The 24,612-nt window shown below is 38.2% G+C and overlaps 1 protein-coding gene across 3 annotated transcripts in view; it reads right to left on the bottom strand.

Annotated features, from left to right (window-relative positions):
* Nucleotides 1-24,612, bottom strand: part of UGP2 (UDP-glucose pyrophosphorylase 2) — a 53,333-nt gene that overhangs the window by 18,135 nt on the left and 10,586 nt on the right. For all 3 annotated transcript variants that reach the window (XM_021924885.2, XM_021924884.2, XM_003908725.4), the window contains exons 2-3: nucleotides 18,913-19,040; nucleotides 17,402-17,509 (exon numbers count right to left, since the gene is read on the bottom strand). In XM_021924885.2, coding sequence (XP_021780577.1) covers nucleotides 17,402-17,509; nucleotides 18,913-19,026 — 222 coding nt within the window. In that variant the 5' untranslated portion in view covers nucleotides 19,027-19,040. The remainder of the gene's footprint in view (nucleotides 1-17,401; nucleotides 17,510-18,912; nucleotides 19,041-24,612) is intronic.

The raw sequence follows: 24,612 nt of genomic DNA, 5'->3' as shown, positions 1-24,612 counted from the left end.
AAACAGGATCCACCATATAACCAATAGGTTCTTACAGTTAGTTGGTTGATTTCTTTTTTAGTGGTACATAAAAGGTGTAACTTATAAACAATGGCCCAAATTTTATGAAATACCATATTGAATTTCTAGGTTTCAAGTCATGAACTAGCTGAATGATCTCCCAGACATGGGCTTCAGCCAAAGTTTCTCTCCAGTCATGTGTAGCCTGAGGATATTAAGACAGAGGTCAACAACTATGGTCTGTGAGAGCTGCCACTTGTTTTCATAAAGTTTTATTGGAACATAGTTTACATATAGTCTACGGCTATTTTCATGCCACCATGGCTGAATTGAGTAATCATCCCCAGACTGTATGGCCTATAAAGCCTAAGATATTTACTATCTGCCCCTTACAGAAAAGGTCTGCCGACCCCTGGTTTAAGAAAGTCTTCTGGGAAAAACCCAAGTTTTGATAGTATTTCTCCCTTTTCAAACCATGCTTCTTCTCCTAAAATAGCACCATACTGCCTGAGACGCCTCACGATGGCCAGAGAAAAGAGGGTCTCTCTAAGGCTATATGTTGGCTTCATGCTTCCCCTGGCAAGAACACTGCCATATAAACAACCCCCTAGGGCTTTTGTATGTTCTCAAATTTCCCCAGGAAAGCAAAACCAGTAATATGTAATTGGTAACAGAAATCAGGTAATTTTCAAAACAACAGAAAGAAAACTTGAGATTTAAAAAGGTTTTTGTGGCCGTGCACAGTGGCTCACGCCTGTAATCCCAGCACATTGGGAGGCGAAGGTGGGCAGATCACCTAAGGTCAGGAGTTCAAGACCAGCCTGGCCAACATGGCGAAAACCTGTCTACTAAAAGTACAAAAATTAGCTGGGCATGGTGGCAGCCGCCTGTAATCCCAGCTACTCAGGAGGCTGAGGCAGGAAAATTGCTTGAACCCGGGAGGCGGAGGTTACAGTGAGCCAAGATCGCGCCACTGCACTCTAGCCTGGGCGATAAAAGCAAGGAGGAAAAAAAAAAGGCTTTTGTCCACTTGTGAGTCATCTAAAGTAATCAAATTCATAGAGACAGAAACCAGAATGGCACTTGCCAGGGGATTAGGGGAGGGGGAGTAGAAGGGAATGGGGAACTGTTCGTTCTTTAATGCTTCAGAGTCGCAGTTTTACAAGATGAAAAAGTTCTGAAGATTGGCCAATTTAAAATTTAATTAAAAAATATTTTGTGTAAGTGTGTATGTGCAGTCACACATGTATGCCCCATCAAGCACCAAAAGGCAAAAGTATCACTTCCTTTAGAAGCCATTTGTGACCCTCATCCCTAGTAGTGAATCTGGTGCAGCTCCTGGCTTCAGGCGCTACTGCCTCCTATCACAGCAATTCTTATAGTCTCCAAACTGCCTGCTAAGTTCTCTGACTCTGTTATACGACCTTAAACTCCATAAGGGTAGTAACTGCCACTTGATACTCCCCACCATATTTAATCACCTTTAACTAACAGGTTAGCTCCCCAGTTTGAGACAAATTCTCAAACATTTGTGAATAAGTGAATAAATGAATGAAACAAACAGCTATTAATTAATGAAATCTGTTCTCTGAAAATTATTCCTTGTCCTACTTTTAAATCTTTAGTTTAAAACAAAAGTGGTTTGATCACTGATTAGAAACCAGATTACAACCACCTACTACTTTAATTCAAAAAATAAAATACTGGATCAACAGACATTATATACAAGTTTGATGAAAGAAAATCTAAATAGAAAACTTTGTATAAGAAATTTTATAGGTCATAAAACTAGTACAGGAATTACAGAGCAATCCCTCTGTAATAAACAAATAGAATGAACAATCACATATTACAAGCCTGGAAAAGTAAATTTCCTAAGAAAGTTTTTTGTCTTCTACCACTTTATAATTTATAAGCAAATTATCAAATCAAGTACATATTTTTATTTTCCCAGCTATTAACTCCCATATCTTTGGGGTTTTTAAAAATTAATTTTAGGGCCACGCGTGGTGGCTCACACCTGTAACCCCAGCACTTTGGGAGGCCGAGGCAGGTGGATCACGAGGTCAGGAGATCGAGACCATTCCGCTAACACAGTGAAACCCCGTCTCTACTAAAAATACAAAAAATTAGTTGGGTGTAGTGGCAGGCGCCTGTACTCCCAGCTAATCGGGAGACTGAGGCAGGAGAATGGCGTGAACCCGGGAGGCGGAGCTTGCAGTGAGCCGAAATCGCGCCATTGCACTCCAGCCTGGGTGACAGAGCAAGACTCCATCTCAAAAAAAAAAATAGTGATTTTAATTATTCTAAAATAAACGTTACTAACCTATGGAAAGGAAAACGTGAAGGCAATTTTTCCAGTGGTGGATTGAATCGGTTGACATATTTATAATCCTCACAGTCCAAAGGCAAAAATTTGTAACATTTTTACATGTAAGTAAACAGGTCTTTTCAAAGAGCTAGTTAGAAATCTTGGCACCAACACTGTCCTCCAAACAACTACATACACCAGTACTAACCCAATCATTCATGCTCAATATCCTTCAATATAATCTGCTACTTCAGCAGTTACTAAAGTCAGCCTTAGTAAAATTCTAAGCAAAAACTATGTATTTGGGAGCCAGAATCATAAAAGTCACCTATTTTCAGTCTAAATTTTGCACTGTATTCTCTAGGAAGCCAAACTTGAATAGTGTGCCTTTTTGTTATATTAAAGCATCATAGCAATTCAAAATCCAATGACCAATTACTACAAATAAAAGATTAGTTCTCTATAAATGTTTCAAACAGCAGTTAACACAACAGCCAATGGAAAAATGATCAACTTGCTAATAAATAAAAATCTAAAGAAAAATTTAGAAATTTAAAAATATTTTTCACTTCAACTGGCAAATATGTTTTAAAGTGATATTATTAAATGCTTAATACAGTGAGATTGGCAATAAAACAGACTGTAGGTCTCTACTCAAATGTCAACTTAGAGAGAACTTCTCCACCCAGCCTATCTAAAATATTACCTCTACCCCTTCATTCTCTGTTCCTTTATCTTTCTTTTTATTTCACTTATCACTACTTGAAATCACATTACATATTTTTCACTGTCCACTTTTTTACTAGATTGTAAACTAGAAACTAGATGAGTGGAGGGTTTTATCATTATGGTTCTCTACTAATATACATACAGTTGGTGCTCAAAAAATAGCTGTTAGACCAACAAATTAATATGACTGGGAGTGCAAATTGATATACTCTTTTTTTTTGAGATGGAGTTTCACTCTTGTTGCCCAGGCTAGAGTGCAATGGTACAATCTCAGCTCATTGCCTCTCAGGTTCAAGCGATTCTCCTGCCTCAGCCTCCAAGCAGCTGGGATTACAGGCACATGCCACCACGCCTGGCTAATTTTTCTATTTTTAGTAGAGATGGGGTTCCGCCATGCTGGCTAGTCTCAAACTCCTGACCTCAGGTGATCTGCCCACCTCAGCTTCCCAAAGTGCTGGGATTACAGGTGTGAGCCAGTGCGCCCAGCCTGATACACTCCTTTTGGAAAGCAATTCGAAATACATAACAAAACCTTCAAAAAGTTCATATCCTCTGAAGAAAACACCATTTCTGAATATTTATTCTTAGAAAATTCAGAAATGTAAAGTTTTACATTTATTACACGGTTTTTATAATAGCAAAAAATCGGAACCAACCTACCCAACTATAAAAGAATCCCCAGAAGTAACACACGCTGATACGCTCACACTACCGTCAACTACAATATTTCCTTCAAGTGATTAACTGAATCCATTGTCTTATTTTCCACCATCAAGAAATTAAGAAAAGACATTTCATTTCCAAGGTTTTGCCATGCTTAATGATAGATGATCAAAGAACCGATCCTATGATGGCCGTCAACCATCCTTCCTAAAATTTCACCTAAACTTTGACAACTTAATGCCAAGGACACTGTGCAAAGCCTCCTCGGCCCACTAAACACCACATAATGAACACACACCAATTCTTTAAACATCTCCACCTCCACACAATATGAAAACAGGTACTTAATTATTTTAATAGCTACAACAGTCCTCTAAGACAAGGTGTACCTCTTACATTTATCTTGAGTTTGGTAGACACAGAACCTATAAACATGGTTGAAGTTGCTGGTTAAAGGTAATTCTACATATAACCTAGCGCTTTCAGTATGTGAATCTAGATATCCTTCAATAAAACTCATCAAACAAAATAGTCATCTAAGCATGTTCATAATGTTGTTTAGTCTCATCGACCTGACAGAATAGAGGCCTCCTGCAATCCTGAAGGTTAAAGAATTAGCTAAAGCGTATCTTTGCGATAACAAAAATTTGTTAGGATAGATGAGCTTATTTAATACAATGAAAACTGCAGACTAACAACATGTTTGATAAAGAAAATTATAAGAATGTAAATATGGTTCTTCTACTTGATAGAATATTTTGCTAAAAATAAAAACAAAGTATTAAATTATTCATGAATCATAAATGACATGTACATCAAATTAAGTACACTGATAACAAATATATAAACATATATTTAAAACCAAAGGCGAAGAATAAATATGAAAGTTATAGAATTTTAGAAAGAAGCACAATCTAGACTCTTAATTCCATTGTTTTTACTGTGCCCAGCATAATACCTGACATATAGGAGGCACTTCATAAATATTTGTTGAATGTGTAATGATAGCAACCTTTGCTATGGTGGAGCCTTTGCCAGAATGCCTGGCACACAGCAAAAGCTTTTATGAATTTTGTCAATAATCCTCACTAAAATCCTATGAAGTAGGTTCTTTTATTATTTCTACTTTTTATGAGTCAGGAAACCAAACTTTAAGCAGTTAAATAACTTGCCCAGCGTTACATGGCTAAGGAGCAATGAGGCTAGGACAAATCTCTTAAGCCGGTTTTTTAATCTTACTGCCATTACTAACAAATTGAAAAAAAGTGTTAAATACACTGAAGGCAGAATGAATTCAAAATGTATACGTAGGTGGTCTTTGTAATAGCAGGATTTTTTAGTGATTTACATAGAGCTTGAAGTAATTTCTCAGAAACCTGTTCACTGTGCACTTGGTTAAGATTATAGCTCTCTATCATAAAATTAGGGATTTTAAAACTATAAAAATTCACACAATAAACATCATAAATATACACAAATTAAACTACAAGGTCAGTTATCCCTGAGAAAGGGTGTTAAAAATAAAAAAATAAAAAACCAGGGAAATTTCAAAGTAGCCACTTTAATAACAGTGACCAAGAACCATGAGAAATCTGTATTTCCTATGTAATTTGGGGTTTCAGATTGAGGAATTTAAAGCACAGCTACTCCCTATTTGCTTCCTAAAAAATACATTCCGCCTAGCCTGCTATAAGCTACAGGACCGACCTTCTATCCCCTGTGTTTTCCAGCATCTTCTTATTTCAGCCACAATGATCTCCCAATTGACCATGAGCTTGCGGCATGGCCCCTACTTACCTTGCCTACCTTCATTTCCCACCTATTTGCATTCTTATTCTCCAGGAGTACTATAAAAATTACAGTTCTTAGAGCACCTTCTGTTCTCTCATGCCTGTGGGCCTTTGCATACCACATTCTCTTAAACCTGAAGTTATCTACCCCTGATTTTTTGGGCAAACTCTTACTCATACTTCAAGTCTCAGCTCTAACATTACCTCTTATCCTTAACTTGATTAGGACTTCACCAACTCACCTTCTCCTTCTCCTGCTATACTGAGCACATATACCAGAAACGCACTCATTTAATTATTTAAAACATCTGAACAAGTAGTCAGTTAATTTTAAAAATAAGTGCAAGCATAGAATCATGAAAAAGTTTTAGATACATTAACTATTTTAACTCTTTACAAATAAGCCTACACTCATTCACGAAGGTCTTTTGCTTAGTTATAGCACGAATCTGTTGACCAGAGCTGTGTGTCATATTTCTTATATAAGCCACATCAATAATATACATTTGGCGATTTTGTTTCTTCCAAGTGGACCAAGAGCTTAGACATTTGTGAAACAATTTGCATGCAGAAGAATCATTCTAGATTTATGCAATTTTCCCAGTCTTTCATAGTTGTCACACCTACTCAACATGTTTTTGGTTGTTTTTTTTTTTTGCTATTCATCTTTATCCATGTTTCCCAAAGCATTCAATTCAGTTTTCATAGTAAAGAGTTTTTTAAAACCCATTTCACTAGTTTATATAAAATTTAATTATATTATGTCATTATAACCAAGATAACTAGCATGAACACATTTGAGAACAAGCACAATTAACTTTGGTGAGCAAGCCACTCACTTTGGTGGAAGAACATATGCATAATAAAAAGTAGACCCAAGGCCAGGTGAGGTCACTCACACCTATAATCCCAGCACTTTGGGAGACCTAGGCAGGAGAATCACTTGAGCCCAGGAGTTACCAGCCTGGGTAACATAGTGAGACCTTGTCTTTACAAAAAATTGGAAAATTAGATGGGCATGCTGGCACATGCCTGTAGCCCCAGCTACTCAAGAGGCCGAGGCAGGAGGATCCCTTGAGCCTACAAGTTCAAGGTAACAATGAGCTATGGTCACACCACTGCACTTCAGCCTGGGCAACACAGTGAGACTCTGCCTCTTTAAAAAAAAAAAAAAAAAAAGTAGACCCAAGCATTCTGAGAATGGAGAACACCAGTTATTCTCTCTAGGTAGAAGCCAGTGAGTGAAATATCTCCTGAACCACATTCATAGCTATTGCCCAGTTGCACAATAAACATATTTTTGTGCAAACATCTCACTAAACCAAAAGTTCAGAACTGGCTTGCTATTGCATGCCTGTGTTACTGATTCCTTCAGTCCTCTAGGCAGCTGGGCAGGGCTGGAGGCAGCCACAGTCTCCTTCCCAACTAAATGGTCTCTTATACTGACCCTACTCATTTTCTACGTAAGTAACATGGGAAAATTTGGGAAACACTGTATTGTACAAAATTTTAAGTTCTTTAAGGGGAGTGACTGTCTTTATTTCTGCATTTCCAATAATTAAAATAAAACAGTGGGTATTTGATAGGTTTGTAGAATAAACATAATGAATAAAGGAGACTTCGATAGCCTCACATAGTGACTACAGATAAACCAGAAAAAGGACTTCAGACAGGGAGATGTGACTGTTAGGGGTAAGACTAGGCCAGAAGAGCAGTGATGGGAAATTAGTCTTCTAAATTATTTTATTTATTTATGAATTTATGTTTTATCTCTCCCACTAGAATAGAGCTCTATGAGTATTAGGCCCTTGACTATCTTGTTCACTTATATCTCAGTGCCCAATGCCTATAACACAGTAGCTATTCAATATTTGTTAAATGTATCACGGGAAGAACTTCAAAGAGAAGTGAGGGTATTTTAGGCTCTAAAGGAAGGGATGGAACCTGCTCTACTCTACTCAAGGAAAGACAGAGAACTGATGGAAAGGCCATACTTTAAAGACTTTCAAGTTTCTTTTGAACATCGATGGCAACTGGTGAGTGTTCTACAATACATCACAGTGATTAGGAATGCGGGCTGAGGTAGACCTGGGCCTAAATTCTGCCTTATTAGCTAAGAAAACTTGTGTGGATAACTCAATCCCTCTCAGCCTCCACTGTGTCTTCCATTATGAAAAAAGAATAATAGTGAGCTCCAAGAGTTATCTGAGTATGATGTAAGAAAATACATGTAGAAGAGTTGAGAACAATGCTTAGCACATTAGTGCTGAATAAATGTTTGTTGCTATTAACACTGTTGTTGATAAGCACATAAAGTACGCCACATTCTGTGCACTAGAGATAAAGACAGGGATGTACTCCTTATTGTTACTACAGGATACCAAAGAACCAGGTCTTGGGGCCTATGTAGCTGGTTCATCAGGGCCCCTTCTCTTAGGCAACTTATTCTGAACTTCAGTTTCCTCTTTTGTAAAATGACATAATAGTACCTATCTTCCAGGTCTGTTATGAATATTAAATGAAATCACAAACATAAAGGATTCAGCACAATGCCTGACATATGAGTACCCAAACACTGGCAATAATCATTAACTACAGGATATAGAGCTTTGCATACATAACTTTTTACAAAGTTTTAAAAAACGAAAAATGCTTAAAGCTTTGCTTCATTAAAAACCAAAAAACCCTTTGAAAAGGTGTTTCATGTTCTTTTGAAATAAGAGAATATTTTCCAATCTGCTTTTGGCATTAGGACTATATGTACAATGAAGACACCTGTCTTAAACAAGCCCGTCTATAAATAGAAATCTGTATTTAATGGCCCACTTCTACTTCTTTCCATATTTAGTCCAGTCATAGGTACTCTTCCTTGTACATCCATGTTTCTTCTCAGCTATCTTTTATATATTTTCACTTTTGACCTTGAAAGAAAAATTCCATCAGTACTCTTAGTAATTATCTTGTGCTTTGTTTGACTCAGCGGGAATTTTAAAAATGAGATACAGGTAACAAATTAGCTTGGATAGCTTTATAATGTTTCTAGTTAAAAATAGTGTATCTTTGCAACTTTTTGTAAATTAAACTATTCTAAAATTAAAAGTTGATTTTAAAACACATATTGTAAGCTGCTTCTCACTTATTCAATGCTCATGTGTTAACCTACTTACAGCATTTTATTTCTTCCTCTTGATGTATTTGCCTCTCAAACTCCTGTAACTACTGCCCTTTCAATAAAAACTGTAGGAATTTCCAAAATCCTACAGAGATGTAAAATTATATTGCTCCCAACTGTGCACTTTAAACCTGGAAAACTAGAGGTGACAATAAAAGAATTGGCAGAAAACCCAGATTAAAAAAAAGAAATAAGTAAAACACTGTGGTTACAGATGGCAAACGATCCTACAAAGTAGATAGTACCTATGAAGAGAAGGTACCAATTGCTCCCTAAACCTTACTATAATCTAGAATTTTTATAGAAATTTTAAGAAGTTGCCAGGCGCGGTGACTCATGCCTGTAATCCCAGCACTTTGGGAGGCCGAGCTGGATGGATCACGAGGTCAGGAGATCGAGACCATCCTGGCAAACACGGTGAAACCCCGTCTCTACTAAAAAACAAAAACTTAGCCAGGCGTGGTGGCGGGCGTCTGTAGTTCCAGCTACTCGGGAGGCTGACTCAGGAGAATGGCGTGAACCCAGGAGGCGGAGCTTGCGGTGAGCCGAGATTGCGCCACCACAATCCAGCCTGGGAGACAGAGCGAGACTCCATCTCAAAAAAAAAAAAAAGAAATTTAGACATTTTAAGAAGTTCAAAGACTTCTGAGTGTTTTCTAAGTGTAAAAGGTAAAAGTGATATACAGATGGTTTAAAAAAATTCTAACACTACAAACAGATATGTATATTCGTCACCTTTTTGTAGAAATCAGCTGAAGTCATAAAATTAGTCAACCTTGTGGAACATCTGACCCATATCCTTATCAGCTAAGAGGATAGTTTTAAAAGAACATTCCACTTTAGTATGGATTAGAAAGGACAAAGGTAGATAACTCAGGGAGCTGGAAAGGAATGCTAACAGAAATGGAGTTCCAAACACCAACCTGCTTACGACACAATCTGTTCCAGTAAAGTCCTTAGTAAAGGACTAGCTCTTTACTAAAATCATCTTGTATCTCCCTTCTTGTTAGCCTACCTGTGGGCAAAAGAAGTTTCAGAATAACTAATAATCCTAAATGCCAAACAAAAAAACAACCACAGCCTCTTACATCATCCTGCTTATGTTGTATACTAGCCTTAAACTCTGAGGTATTGAATAGCCTGTGATTAAAGCGGTGTAAAATACAATGATAGTTGTTTTTTTATTTGAGGCAGAGTTTCGCTCTTTCACCCAGGCTGGAGTGAAGTGAGGCAATCTCGGCTCACTGCAACCTTTGCCCCCCAGGTTCAAGTGATTGTCCTGCTTCAGCCTCCTGAGTAGCTGGGATTATAGGCACCTGCCACCACACCCGGCTAATTTTTGTATTTTTAGTAGAGACAGGGTTTCTCCATGTTGGCTAGGCTGGTCTCAAACTCCTGACCTCAGCTGATACACCTGCCTTGGCCTCCCAAAGTGCTAGGACTACAGGCATCTGCCACAGCGCCCGGCCTACACTGGTAGTTTAATTATGTAATTCACATTGTTGGAACAGCTCCAGAGAAATGAAGGTGGGAATGGGGAAAAGGCCAGAGGCTATAAAAACAAAGTTCTATAAAACGTTAAAGGGCTGGTACGGGTGTGTTAGACGAAAGACAAGATGACATAAAACAGAGAGGAGGCAAGGCTGACCTCTTTTTTGGATGTATAAATGAAGAAAAAGGCAAGATCTGCTTAGATTGCATGTTTAAGGGAAAATCTATAAAGAAGCCCATTTCAAAGGGGCACAAGAAAAAGGTTGGAGATGATGGAAAAGTTCTGTATATTGATTGTGGTGGCAGTTACATGACTATGAGCACCTGCCAAAACTCATAAAAATGTGTACTAAGCTGGGGGGCGTTGGGGGGGAGAATTCCAAAGCTATTAACAGCTAAAACTCTGATTAACCTTATGAGGTTTGCTTATCACAATGAAAAACAAAAACAAGCATCTTTTAACTAATTGGGTTGATGTTTTATAATATTGAAAAATCGAAACCAACTGTTTGAGTTTTATAATGAAGCATGGTTTTACAATTTTGTTCCAATCTTCTCCCTCAAATGGAAATTGAAGTTTCTGATATCTCCCCAGTGCAACCCACCAAGAGAAGAGGGAGGATCTCAGTCTGGAATAGGGGCTGCAGTGGCAGGCAAAGAGGCTCAGCATCTGGCTATCAGGGGCTTTCTTCTGGCTCCAGACACGGAGCAGCAGACCCATCTACCATATGCTCCACCACCAGAGAACAGCTACATGCTATTAAGTTTATTATTTTTAGACACCTACTACTCTCAAAGCTTTTTTCTCTTTGATCATCCCTCTATCCTCAGGGAAATCTTGCCTCAAGGTTACCCCAGGAGTCTAGCCTAATGCCAGAAAGTCTTTGCTGAGCCTCAAGCCAGGAAGATCCTTCCACGGCACCCTATGGACTGTTCATTGCTTGTTCTGTAGTTAGCTGTTTCTGGACCCATTTCCTCCACAAACATGGGGCCAAAATTCTGAAAAGAGATTATTTTTGTAGCACCAGCATCCAACTAGTGCCTTACAGAGAGAAGGTACCCGAGAAATGTGTCTTGAATGAGATTCTAGAACAGTACTTCTTATAATCTTTACAGGTCATGAACCCCCCTTTGAAAATCTAATCAAAGTCAGGTAATCTACTCTAAAAATGTACATTTACACATAGTTTCACATATAATTTTAAGAAATCTATGAAGGGACTGCAATTCCTACAAAGTCCTCCCAAATTGAGATGTCTGGTTAAACATTCTAGTCTCATCTTAGCTATACAATGCAACAAGTGAAGTGTAAGCTGTTTAAGTCTGATCTAGAACAAAAAAATGAATTAGTAGGAGATCCCCCAAGTAAGAGATGTCAGGGAAGAAAAGAAGTAGACATGGGCCACCCATCCCATTTTATACAAAGATTCCCCCAGTATCTGTATTAAATAAAGATAATGGGGCCTGGCATCGTGGCTCATGCCTGTACTCTCAGCACTTTGAGGGGACCAGGAGTTTGAAACCAGCCTGGATAACACAGCAAGACCCAGTTTTCTACAAAAAAAAAAAAAAGATTTTTATAGTTAGCTGGCCATGGTAACACATGCCTGTGGTTCCAGCTACTCAGGAGGCTGCGGCAGGAGCGTTGCTTGAGCCCAGGAGTTTGAGACCACAGTGATACAATCATGCCACTGCTGCACTACAGCTTGGGCAACAGAGGTAGACACTGTCTCCAAAAATGTATATATGTGTTTTCATTCCATTGTAAGACATATGATACACTTAGGGAGTAGAATACCAAACTTATCTTTATTAGTTATCACTAGCCCTGTGACACATAACTTGAGGTCTCAGAAGACTATCTATGGGGTGGAAATTGGAATTGGAGGGAATGGCAATGTTCAAATAGTAGTATTACCACCTAAAGTCACACTCTGATTTTCCTAATAAATTCAATTCTGTGGAACTGAACTGTCCTCTACTCTGGACACAAAGGCAGTAGTTAGAGACCCTGGTCCAACAATAACACCTTGAGTCTATCAAATCAAATATGTAACTGCCATTAAAGTTCCATGTATTTACTATTGCTATTTCTAAAGTGAAATTATAGACATGTAACCAGAATGGAATGAATAATTATGGGCTTGTTGTCAGTTCCTTTATCAGGTCCCCATTTCTGAAAGTCCTGTACACAAAGGAATGTGAAGGAAGGTAATCCCGAGGGAAAGTCAAAAACTGTTTAATTCATCATGAAATCAAAAGCTGAAGCTTTGGCAATATTTGCTAAATTAGTATTAGTATGTTTGCTTAGTATCAGTATTTCTATATATTACTGTTTTAAAACTTTATGTCAAAGAAACGATGAGACTCTTTTGATATTCAGCCATATCCTCAAAGCCATTTCTTTAAATGCCGCTAATTCTTTTCTGTGGAATACTTTTTAGAATCTCATTTGTGTGTGTATCTCTACATACACACAAAACAAGTCTCCAATGGCTTTACTACTGGCTAGCTGCAGCTGGGAAATCTTCACATGCTCAAAGCATATCATCCTATATGGCATACTATGTCAGATGCTTGGCCAGATTGCCTCTAGATTTTTTTTTTTTAATGTGCAAACTTTAAATGCAGAGTGTACTATGGTTCACCTTCAGAAAAAAAAAATGCTATGTATCTACACACATAAACTGTAAGTTGCTCAGACTTCCTTATAAACAAACAATAGCTTTTAATGTTTTTGTATTGATAGACTAAGAAAACCTCTCAGCAATTTTATGGAACAAAACAAAAAATCCATTGGAGCTAAATACACATTGATGCGTGCTATTCTCTTCATGCCAATTCTCTACCCTATGACCCCATGTGACTCCTCACCATTTGCAAATATACCTTCACTCTTTTGATCCTATTTAATATTGAAAAGTCGTGGAGTTTTTGTTTTGTTTTGTTTTGTTTTGTTTGGACACATGATCTCGCTTTGTTACCCAGGCTGGAGTACAATGGCGAGATCATAGCTTACTGTAGCCTCAAACTCCTGGGCTCAAGTGATCTTCCTACCTCAGCCTTCCAAGTAGCTGGGACTACAGGCACATGCCACAGGCACAGCTAACTAAAAAAAAAAAATTTGCAGAGGCGAGATCTATGTTGCCTGTGCTGGCAAAAAAGCCTTGTTTAGAGAATATTTTGTATAGAAATGAAAATACATCATCACCAGGGGTCAGTGCCAGCCATGTGACTAACAGATTTTAAATTAGCGTTCAAGAGAACCTGTCAGCTCCAATACCTTCTTGAACAGGCCCCATACTTTCTCATAATTCTGATCTATTTCCCATTCCTCTCCATGCCCAACATGTAAGCTTGGCAAGGACCAAGACACTCTCATAACCTCTCTGGAAAACAATGAAATGGTCAAATGAAGCTACACATGCTGGCTTGTCCTTCTTTGCCCTAATTTAAAACATTAACCTTAATATATATATACATACATATATTTGTATAATCTTGATTATTATATTTAGTTAACATTTACAAAGAAGGCGCAGAGCACTATCCATAACTATAAACTGGGTTCGTGTTAGCCATAATTCAATAAAACATGAACTCAAAAGACTTCTCACAAAACATCTATGTATTCACCGAGAGCTAAAACAAAGCATTCAACACAAAAGGTAAGAATGAGTAAAACCTCACAATATCAAATTTCAATGCCTATCTATAAAGTATGTCCTTCAATCTAGTATTTATGAAAAACTATTTTTATCTAAAAAGTGGTTAAGCCAGGAGGATCACTTGAGGCCAGGAGTTTAAGACCAGCCTAGGCAACATAGTGAGACCCCGTCACTCCAAAAAAAAAAAAATTGGCCGGGCCTGGTGGCACATGCCTGTAGTCCTGGCTACTCAGGAGGCTGAGGCAGGAGGATCCCTTGAGCCCAGGAGTTCGAGGCTGTAGTGAGCTGTGGTTGTGCCACTGCACTCCAGCCTGAGTGACAGAACAAGACCTCATCTCTAAAAGAAAATAAAAAATAAAGATAAAAATTCTAAAAGTGATCATCTGAAATGACAAAGGCGTATGAGGTCAGTTTTCTGAGAGCCAAAGAAATAAAGAAAGCTACTAAAGATGTTCCGAAAATACATACGCTAAAATGGGGTCAGTAAACGGGCCAGATAATAAGTATTTCAGGTTTTACAAGTCACACTGTCTCCACTCCAACTATTCAACTCTGCCATTGTTGCAAAACAGCAGTTATAGACAATAGGTAAATGAATGTGTGTGTGTGTTCCAATAAAACTTTACTTACAAACCAGGTGGCTGACTCTGCTAATTGTCAACCCATACACAAAAACATAGATTCATTGGTATGACAATGTTTATGTCACACCTTTGATACAAGGCTGACATGAGAAATGTTACTCTAAATGGCTGTTCTTCCACAGTAATTTCTTTTCACTTAGGAATATAAAATATTATTTGCATTTTTTTAAAAAAGACCTATGTTCACTTTTTAAAATTACGTTTTGAAAGGAAAATTGACCTCTATATAATCTCTAAGGCCTGAGAAAGGAAACCTATGGGAAAGAGAAGAGTGGGAAGAGGAGGCTGGAAGGAGGCATCCAACAGAACCAAGGTGAACAAACATTAACCCATGATTTGTATTCTCAGAGCAATCTGCAAAAGCTAGTAATAAACAGAAAAAGACCGCATAAAATCATATTACATCTAGAATTTGTTTTATATTTCTATTATTTTGTCCTATATCAATTTGGTATTACTATCAGTAACTATGGCTCACTACATGGGCATAGCCTCCTGAAAGAATTTACCAGAACTTTCTTGGGAATGGGGTAGGGTAGTACTGAATTGAAAAAATCCCAAGGTGATTGTGATTGCTCTTCTCCTTCCTTCTCCACCCTCTGAAGCCCACTTCAAGGATCCCTACTATATATCATGATCTCTCAAAGTACAAAAGATAGATTTCTCCACTGAAAAAAAGTAATTCTTGAACCTTAAAATATACTGAACATAATAAATCTGTGTACCTTCCTTCAAGTAGGCTCTATCTCCAAAAAGTTAAGTTTATATAGTAGAAAACAAAAAATTCCCAGGTCTGCAAGCAAGAATTAAGACCAAAACCACTGTCAGGAACAGTGGTTCATGTCTGTAATCCCAGCATTTTGGGAGGCCAAGGCAGGCAAATTGCTTGAGCCCAGAAGTTTGAGAACAGCCTGGGCAACATGGCAAAACCCCATCTCTTCAAAAAAAAAAAAAAAAATACAAAAATTAGCCAGACATGTTGGTAAACACCTGTGGTCCCAGCTACCCAGGAGGCTGAGGTGGGAGAACACGAGCCCAGGGAAATAGAGGCTGCAATGAGCCTTAATCATGCCATTGTACTCCAGCTTGGGTGACAGAGTGAGACTGTCTAAAAAAAAAAGAAACTATACTTCTATACCCATGTCTAGGTCCATCATAAACTATATAAGGGAGGTTACTTAAATTAGGATAATTTCTAAACAAAAGGTATAAGTGTTTCAAGTGGGGGGGGGAAATAAATAGTGCCTAAATTTATTATAAGTTTAGGCTGTTCCCAAACATTTTTAAAAATCTGACTGAATTTATACCTACTTATTTTCTTAAACAACACACCTATCCAGAAGAATTCTCTTCTAACTCTTTCTTGAAAGAAAATACTATTAAATCTACTCCTTAAAAGTAGAAAAATAAATCACTCCATTCACAAGGGCCAAGGAAATCAAAGACCAAAACAGCAGACCCTAAAAATGCATATTGTAATTATTAAGCATTAGAGCCAAGAGGAATTTTAGTTTTAACATCAAAAATAAGAGACTCCTCAAGTGAACATTACATGAGATTTTTATTTTTTGGCTTCTTTTTTTTATACTAAGAATGTTATGCATAATTTTTAAAAGTTTAAGAACTGAAAGACATTTTCCACATGTGCAAATAAACATACTTCTAACTAGGCACTATATATTTAATTTTCTCATTAGGAAAAAATAAGAGGGATTCCATTAGCTTAAGCTATGATAGATAGTATATAAATTAATGAGTGAAGCTGTATTCCAATAATACTTTACAAACACAGGTGGCTTTCAAGCAATAGTTTGCCATACCCCTGCTGTGTAAACAGCCCAATTTTTAAACCAATATTAGATTATGTAAGATTATACACATATAAAAAATTACCTATCTACATATAATTATTCCACTGTATCAAGTCTTTTCTACCTGCAGTGAAATGTGCCGAAAGAAGCAGGGTTCCAAAGCGCTGAAAGGACAGGGAAGAAAGCCAATGTGTTAACCAAATCCTTAAACAATCACTTCATTTAGATCATCCATTCAACAAGTATTTGCTCAAGACACATGAACCCCTGGCTTCGGGATCTAATATGAAAGACAACACAGTTACAAACACGACTAATTAGGCTGACTAAGCGCCACATGATGGTAGAAATAACCACTAACATTTGCAAAATGCTTCAAAGTTTAACATATTTCCACAGAAATTAAAAAAGCTTCAAAATAACCCTGTGAAGTACATAAAGTACTTGGTATTATTCTCATTTTACACAAAACTCATAAGCAGAAGAGCTAGGATTTGAACCTCCAATACTACTACTCCATACCTCCACAGTGCAGCTTTCTCCTAGAGGCTGACAGACGTACAAGCATTTGAATAGAACCTCCAAGAATGGGCAGTATTTTGATAGAAGAGACCCTGGCATTCCGAGAAAAAGCATATACAGAAGTCCAGAAGCAAGGGAATACAATGTGCATAAAGGTAATGCTAGGCTGGTTCACATAAGGCAGATGGGAAATAAGGCTATAAAGATGGGTTGAAAGCCAGAAGAGAGCTTTAAGGTCTGGCAAAGAATCCATGACCCTATGGGCAATGAGAAATCAAATGTTTTGGAAGAGAGAAGGAAGAAACAAAGTAAATGAAGCTCTTACGGTATATTCAGTACTTTGCAAAACAGTCGTTTCATATCCAGGGATATTGGGCACTGCCACAGGGAGATTAGACTGTTAGAGGACCTCAGCAAGACTCTGAGAGGTCTAAAAGAAGAGAAAGGAGCTGAAGGCTGTCTCCATAGTTTCAGGATGAGGGCTCAGAGAATTCAAAGAAAGTCCTGTCTTGTCTCACATGATGATTGTTACAGGTCCCCCACACTTAAACCAATGTCCAAAATTACCCTAGATTTTCCTACATTTAATCTAAAACTCACCGAATCTTCAGGGGGTCTCTGGATTTTTCCCCAATCCACAGAAGGCCCCTTTTCTTGCAAAAATCTATGAAATAGCTTCCGAAATCCATCCAGGTCTTTTTTAGTGTGCTGTGAAAATAGAAGTCATTGTTACAACCAGCAGAATGCTAAATATTTAATAAAAACATAAAGACAGATACAAGTTACACATTTAAAGTATCTTTGAATGAAATTCTTATACCATTAGGACATGGAGGGAGCAGAGATTTTTTCACATCCTAAAAGCTAATAGAGGCTGGGCATGGTTGGTGCACACCTGTAATCCCAGCACTTTGGGAGGCTCAGACCGGCTGATCACTTGAGCTCAGGAGTTTGAGACCAGCCTGGGCAATATTGCAAAACCTGGTGTCTACAAAAAAAAAAATACAAAAATCAGCCAGATGTGGTGGTGTGTGCCTGTAGTCACACCTACTCGGGGGCTGAGATGGGAGAATCACTTGAGCCCAGAAGTTGAGGCTGCAGTGAGCGGACATTGCACCACTGCACTCCAGCCTGGGTGACAGAGTGAGACCCTGTTTCAAAAAAAAAAACAAAAACAAACAAACACCATTTGTTTAATGGGAATTCCAACTGGCTCTGTATTTTTTTTTTTTTTTTTGAGACACATTCTTGCTCTGTTGTCCAGACTAGAGTGTAGTGGTGCAATCTTGGCTCACTGTAACCTTCGCCTCCCAGGCTTAAACCACCCTCCTACCTCAGCCTCCCCAGTAGCTGGGACCACAGGCACACACCATCATGCCTGGCTACTTTTTGTATTTTTTGGTAGAGACAGGGTTTCACCATGTTGTCCAGGCCAGTCTCAAACTCCTGAGCTCAAGCAATCCTCCTGCCTTGGTCTCCCAAAGTGCTGGGATTACAGGTAAGAACCACTGCGCCTGGCCACTACACTTACTTACCAATATCTTTCTCTACTTCTAAATGAAAATTAATCTTCACTAAAAGAACAAAGAGAAATAAAACACAGCTAGCTTCAAAACATTAAGTATGAATTGAAATATAAAAATGAAAATTCTAACACACTGATTTGTAAGTAAAAAAGTGAATGCCTCCCAGTTCTGGGAAACTTCTATTACAATTGTCAAAGTAGCATGGTTCTATCAGAATTGACTCTTTGGAAACGGCATGCAGGACATATGAAGCTAACCTCTCTCAATTCCAACTGAACACAGGTATGCATTCCTCCACCCAATGACATCAAAACACAGAACAAAGTATAATTTGGTTCTGATTATCTTAATGACTTTGAAAACTTCCTAAGCTTAAATGAAAAAAAGATGATGGATTTACAAAGGGCAAATGTTAAAAGCCCTTAATTGTCAAGCAATTCTATTTTTTTTGTTGTTGTTTTTGATGTTATCATACATCTTGTGCTAATTTGAGGTTGGATGATGATGATCATCACTGGCAGTAACTCAGTATGAAGACAGATGAAGGGGGCGGGGGGGGGGGAACCACTGTGGAGACCTCCTTACCTCAAACTCATGTGATGATGCTGTGGTAAGTATTTTTTCTAGTTCCTTCTTCACAGATAATTCTAGCTCTTGCCGAATGACTTCTTGGAACTGAGAAGCGCCATCTTGAGACATTGCTTTGCTAAGATCTTAAAACAAAAATATAAAACCATCAACTGAAAACTCCAGGAAGCCACTCAAACAGCTGGTAAGCTATAACTGATCTATTTCTGGTATTCAGCAAATGAAAAGGGCTCAGTCTCATGGTCCCCTTATCCTGTGGCAGTAATTCAGTGGTATCAACTAGTTAGGACTTGTTTCACTCCAGTTTCATATTCTCCACTAAACAAGAACCCCTTGAAAGGTATTGGCAATTCCAAGGTGCCTCTACTTTCCTGTATCAACGTTTTCATTTTAAAAGGAAAAGGGCATAGGGCTGCCTGCCATCTTCTGGTTCCCAATTTCAGCCAAGACTTTGCACTGCTTACGTGTGTCAGACTAGACTTTTAATGCTTTTGGCACAGCTGGGCACTTCTGTGACAGATGGATCTCACTAAAGGTGACAGAAATGCCTCTTAAATAAATACAAACAACAAAAATAGAAAACTACAGAAAAAGGCTGGGCAACGGCGGCTCAGGCCTGTAATCCCAACACTGCGGGAGGCCGAGGCGGGTAGACCCTGGAGCCCAGGAGTTTGAGACCAGGCTGGGCAACATGGCAAAACCTCATCTCTACAAAAAATACAAAAATTAGCCAGGTGTGGTGGCACTTGTCTGTATTCCCAGCTACTTGGAAGGCTGAAGCAGGAGGATACCTTGAGCCGAGGAGGCAGAGGTTGCAGTGAGGCAAGATCGCGCCACGGCACTCCAGCCTGGGTGACAGAGCCAGATCCTGTCTCAAAAAGAAAAGGAAAAAACAAAAAACAAAAACAAAAACAAAACACAAAAAGAAACACCCCAGACCCAAACGCCTTGGGAGAAAAATACCAACACAGGCGGCTGTTTTACACTTTATCTAGAAAGTAATCATCTTATTTACTTCTCATAAGATAGGGACAACTGGATTATTGTCCACCCCTCCCCTTCTATCCTCAGTACTTGATTCAATCTTATTTTTAAAATGTATTTGTAAAGTTTATATTTAAATATTTTGTTTGATAACTAGTTATTTTTACAAATGTTTGTTAATTTAGCAGAATCACATTTCATTAAGGCTAAAAACTCTTTCCTCTTATATACTCCACCTACTATAAATTCTTTCACTTATTATTTGAATAGGAGAAGACATTTATACAGATAAAATTAAAGCCAACGTATTTTAAAGATAATTTTGAGAACAGAAAATAGTATACTATGTAACTCTTGGGGTAATTTATTTAATATAAATAGCCTCTACCTCCTGCAAATAACTAAAAGTGTTAACAAATGAGGTATTTAACATACCTCTTCAAAAATCTTTTCATATATATGTTCCATCACATCTAAATCCAAGAGAAAAAAATCCAAGGAAATTTGTTGAAATTGAACTCTAAAATACCCAATTTCCAACCATGGTCTTTTTACAGTTATAAACCGTAACACAACTAAGTTAATATTCTCCAGTAATACTATCAAAGTGGACAGGGATTGGGTGGTCTGCACCTGTAATCCCAGCACTTTGGGAGGCTGAGGGGGGAAGATGGCTTGAGGCCAGGAGTTCAAGACCAACCTGGGCAATACAGCAAGACCCAGTCTCAATGAAAAATACAAAAATCAGCAGAGCGTAGTGGCACACACCTGTAGTCCTAGCAACTAGGGAGACTGAGGTGGCAGGATCATTTGAGCCCAGGAATTCCAGGCTGCAGTGAACTACGATCACGCCACTGTACTCTATCTAGCCTGGGAACCAAAGAGACCCTCTGTGAGCCAAGAAGCACCATACACCATGTGTGTTCCATAAACCACCTAAAGGTAAATTGTGGCTAGTAAGTAGCAATCTGATTATAATCTGTAAAACCCATGACAATGGATGAGCACATTTGCCTAAACTATGAGAGGTAATTAAAAGTTACTGCAGAACAGTTCAAACTAGAGTTAACATTACATCATCCATATATGTTCATCCCTTGACAGATTTAGCTGTAATTTAAAATTTGTCCCTGGTTAAGTATCCTACCCCAACACCTCATGTGTACCTGGGATGCCTCTTTCCCTAATCTTTAAGCCAATTCTCATTCAATGTTTGGGAAATAATTTGAAATAAAAATCTACTAAATATAGAGGAAGAAAAACCTCTATATTAAAGAACATATGAATTGATTCTTTATTTTTTATTTTATTTTTTTTGAGATAAGGTCTTGCTCTGTCACCCAGGTCGGAGTGCAGTGGCATGATCAAGGCTCACTGCAACCTCCACCTCCTAGGCTCAAGCCCACCTCAGCCTCCCAAGGAGCTGGGACTACAGTCATGGCTAACTTTTGGTTTTGTTTTGGTTTGGTTTTTTGCAGAGACAGGGTTTCCCCATGTTGTCCAGGCTGGTCTCGAACTCCTAGGCTCAAACAACCTGCCCACCTCAGCTTCCCAAAGTGCTGGGATTACAGGCATGAGCTACCATGCCTGGTTTGATAGTCTGATTCTGATCAATTAAAATACATCAAGAAGTAACTATATAATAATTTTTAAAAATAAGTTATTTTGTTAGACTCAAACGTATCTATAGACTTGTTACTTTGTTGCTGAAGTTAGATCCTGAAACTCAGCATTCACAGGCACATTCCTAAAAAATCATGACAGAAACATTTAAGTTACACACTGGAAAAATGCCAAAATGAGATAACACTAAATGTAACTACAAAGTTTAGAAGTAACTAAAGTAGCTGTTTGAGATTTGTCTAAATGAGAACCATTTGAAAACAAAAACAAAACATTTTAGAAGCTCCCTCTGCAGAGCAGTAACTTATTAATTTACATGATTTAAGGCCAAAACACACAGAACCCAAGTCACTATCCTATCAAGCCAAGCTAAGAAAGGCTGGCTGAAAGACTCACATTTAATATTGCATGTGCTCTCTGTCAACACAGGTCTAAGTTTCAGAGGCAGATTTGAAAAAAATCCCAGACACAGGTTCAAACTTGAGAAATGTCTCTAACCTTTGTTTCTTCCTTTTGTTTGATACAGCACCAATGCACAGGAAGAATAATTTGTTTTCTTCCACCCTCTTTACACATACAATCGGCTTAAACAAAAGAACATTACAACAAGCCTGTCACCTCTTCTACCCCTCTAAAAGCTCTGTTTTTAGTGATTAAAGAATCAGGAAGGGCTTGTAACAAATAAAAAATATTCAAGAATAAAGAACAAGGAAGAGTGCTTAGACAAGAAGAGTAGCTATCTTAAGCGTCTGGGCACAGACCAGAGGCACAGAGCAGGGAACTATTTCCCTTAGTGGTGACTTCCTCATCCATCCTGAATTTTTTAAGAAAGGTCTGAAATTTCTGGTAGGAAAAGTACTACAGATGTTAGAAGCTTTCTTGGATTTAACATTCTCAGGTTACACTTCTGACAAGGACAGTTGAGTTTTTAAAGGAAGGTCAACTAAAATCCTCTGAATAATGCAAGATTTTTAACCTCATAAAGTGTTTTGTCCCTATTTCCTAGCAATATAAAATTGATTTCCCCACGACTTCAGACATAGAGTAGATTGGGAGTCAAACATTTCACTACCTTAGTCATAAACATTTTTATAGATGGGAGGGAGCATTTAACCTACTCTGATCATTTTACAGATGAGGAAACAGGTTGAACATAGTTAAATGACTTATTCAAGGTCACAAAGCAGGCCAACATTGGAGCCCAGAAGCAAAGCCATGTTTTTTTAGCTGCATTCTACCACAGTGAGACAGAAATACCTTGCTAATGTTTTCTTCCTGGTCTGGCTCTCTTTAACCTTGATGCAAAGGCCCTAAATACCACACTCTCCTCCAAAAACATTTATATCAGAACCTCTTCTTATGTTCAATCAACAGACAAGATAATTTCCCACCACATAAAACTGGACTTACTAGACACTTTAAGTCAATTTCGGATAGAACAGGCTATAACTTTTTTTCACAAGTTCCTCCTTTCCCCCAATTTCCTAATTCTTCCTGTTCACAAGAACTAAAATTTCAACATCATGGGCTTTTTTATCCAGCTGGAGCCAAAAAAGAGAGAGGGATACATTCAATCTGACAAGTGAATGTTTTTGTTTCTTAATTCATGGATCTCATTTCATATATTTCAGCAAGTAAGAGGTATACAAAATACCCTTCCCTGACACCCCGACACTGGCGCAAACAAAATACGTACACAAGCTAGTTTCACAATGCACAGGCCATGGAAAAACCACAGTGAAGGCACTAAGAGCACCAAAGAAGTTGAAGAGCCATCCCCAGGCCACCTCCGTCTGATCAGTCCCAATCTTCCTGGAAAACCCACAATGAGAGATACTCAAAGTCAGAAAATTGGAGAGCCCACTTAATCTTAAATCAGGAAATGATGTGTGATCCAAATAACCATAAAACTCCAAGAATTTAATGGCAACTGGAAATAATCAAGAATCAAGATAAAGCTATCTTGATTATTTCAAGATATAATCAAAAAATAATCAAGATAAAGCTGTCTCTCATCCTAAACTTTTTTCCTGAGCTCCAGGATCACAGTCTTTACTGCCTTAAAGACTTCTGACACCTGGATACCCAGCTAGGTACCTCAAACTCAACATGTCTAAAACATGACTGATCATCCAAACTAAATTACTCTTTTTGCCCTCTCTGTTCCCCATGGCATTAACATTTTCATAGAAACTAAGGTTTAAACCTCATAGTCACAGTTGGCTCTCCCCACCTTTCCCCTCACATTGCACAATCCAATATCAAAACTTCTTAAATGATTGCCATAATTCCATTCACTGTTTTCCATTTCCATGACTGCTACCTTAACTCCCCTAGCATTTTTACTCTCCTAGTCATGACAACTGCTTTCTAACTAGTCTGCCCATCACTCTAATCTAATGGTGCCAAGGAGAATGGATTGATCTCCTTAAGCTGCAACCCCCATCATATCACTTCTCTTCCTTGTTTGATGAAATTCTCATTGCCTACAGAAATAAATACAAATTCCTTATCCAGGCATGTCTCAAAAGTCAAGCTGAAGTATCTTTTTGAGTAGACAAAGCTAATGAAAGTGTGAAAGCAGACTGCCTAAAGGCTGCAATTTCCTATTCCATTTGGGACATCTAGAATAGTGCTTCTAAAACTTTAATGTACACACAAATCACTTGGAGGCTGGTTAAAACACAGATTCCTGGGTAAGCTCCCAGAGAGATTCTGACTCAGTAGGTTTGGGGTGGGGAGGATATGCATATCTAATAACCAAACATTGCCAGTATGGCTTTGAGTAGCTCTGGTAGATTACACTCCATTTATCTTAACATATTTGTAACAGCCATATTCTTCATCCTTCTTGCTACTCCAATGCTATTCTGTCACCAACCCCCTGCCCCAATGCCCTGTGTTTCAGAGATGGCACCAGGCCCAGATTGGTCCAAAGCCTTCCTAGTGATTGGTTTAAGCATAAAATGTAATATGATTCTGGCCAGTGAGCCATAAGGGTATAATCTGTCAAAGAACTTTGGAGAAAGGTGTTCCTCACTCAAAAAAGACATATATCAGAAAAGACTATTTTTTCTGCTCACATAATGA

The sequence above is a fragment of the Papio anubis genome, chromosome 14 (genome assembly GCF_008728515.1).
Source record: "Papio anubis isolate 15944 chromosome 14, Panubis1.0, whole genome shotgun sequence".
Lineage (NCBI taxonomy): Eukaryota > Metazoa > Chordata > Mammalia > Primates > Cercopithecidae > Papio > Papio anubis.
This window is presented reverse-complemented; position numbering and strand designations above follow the sequence as displayed.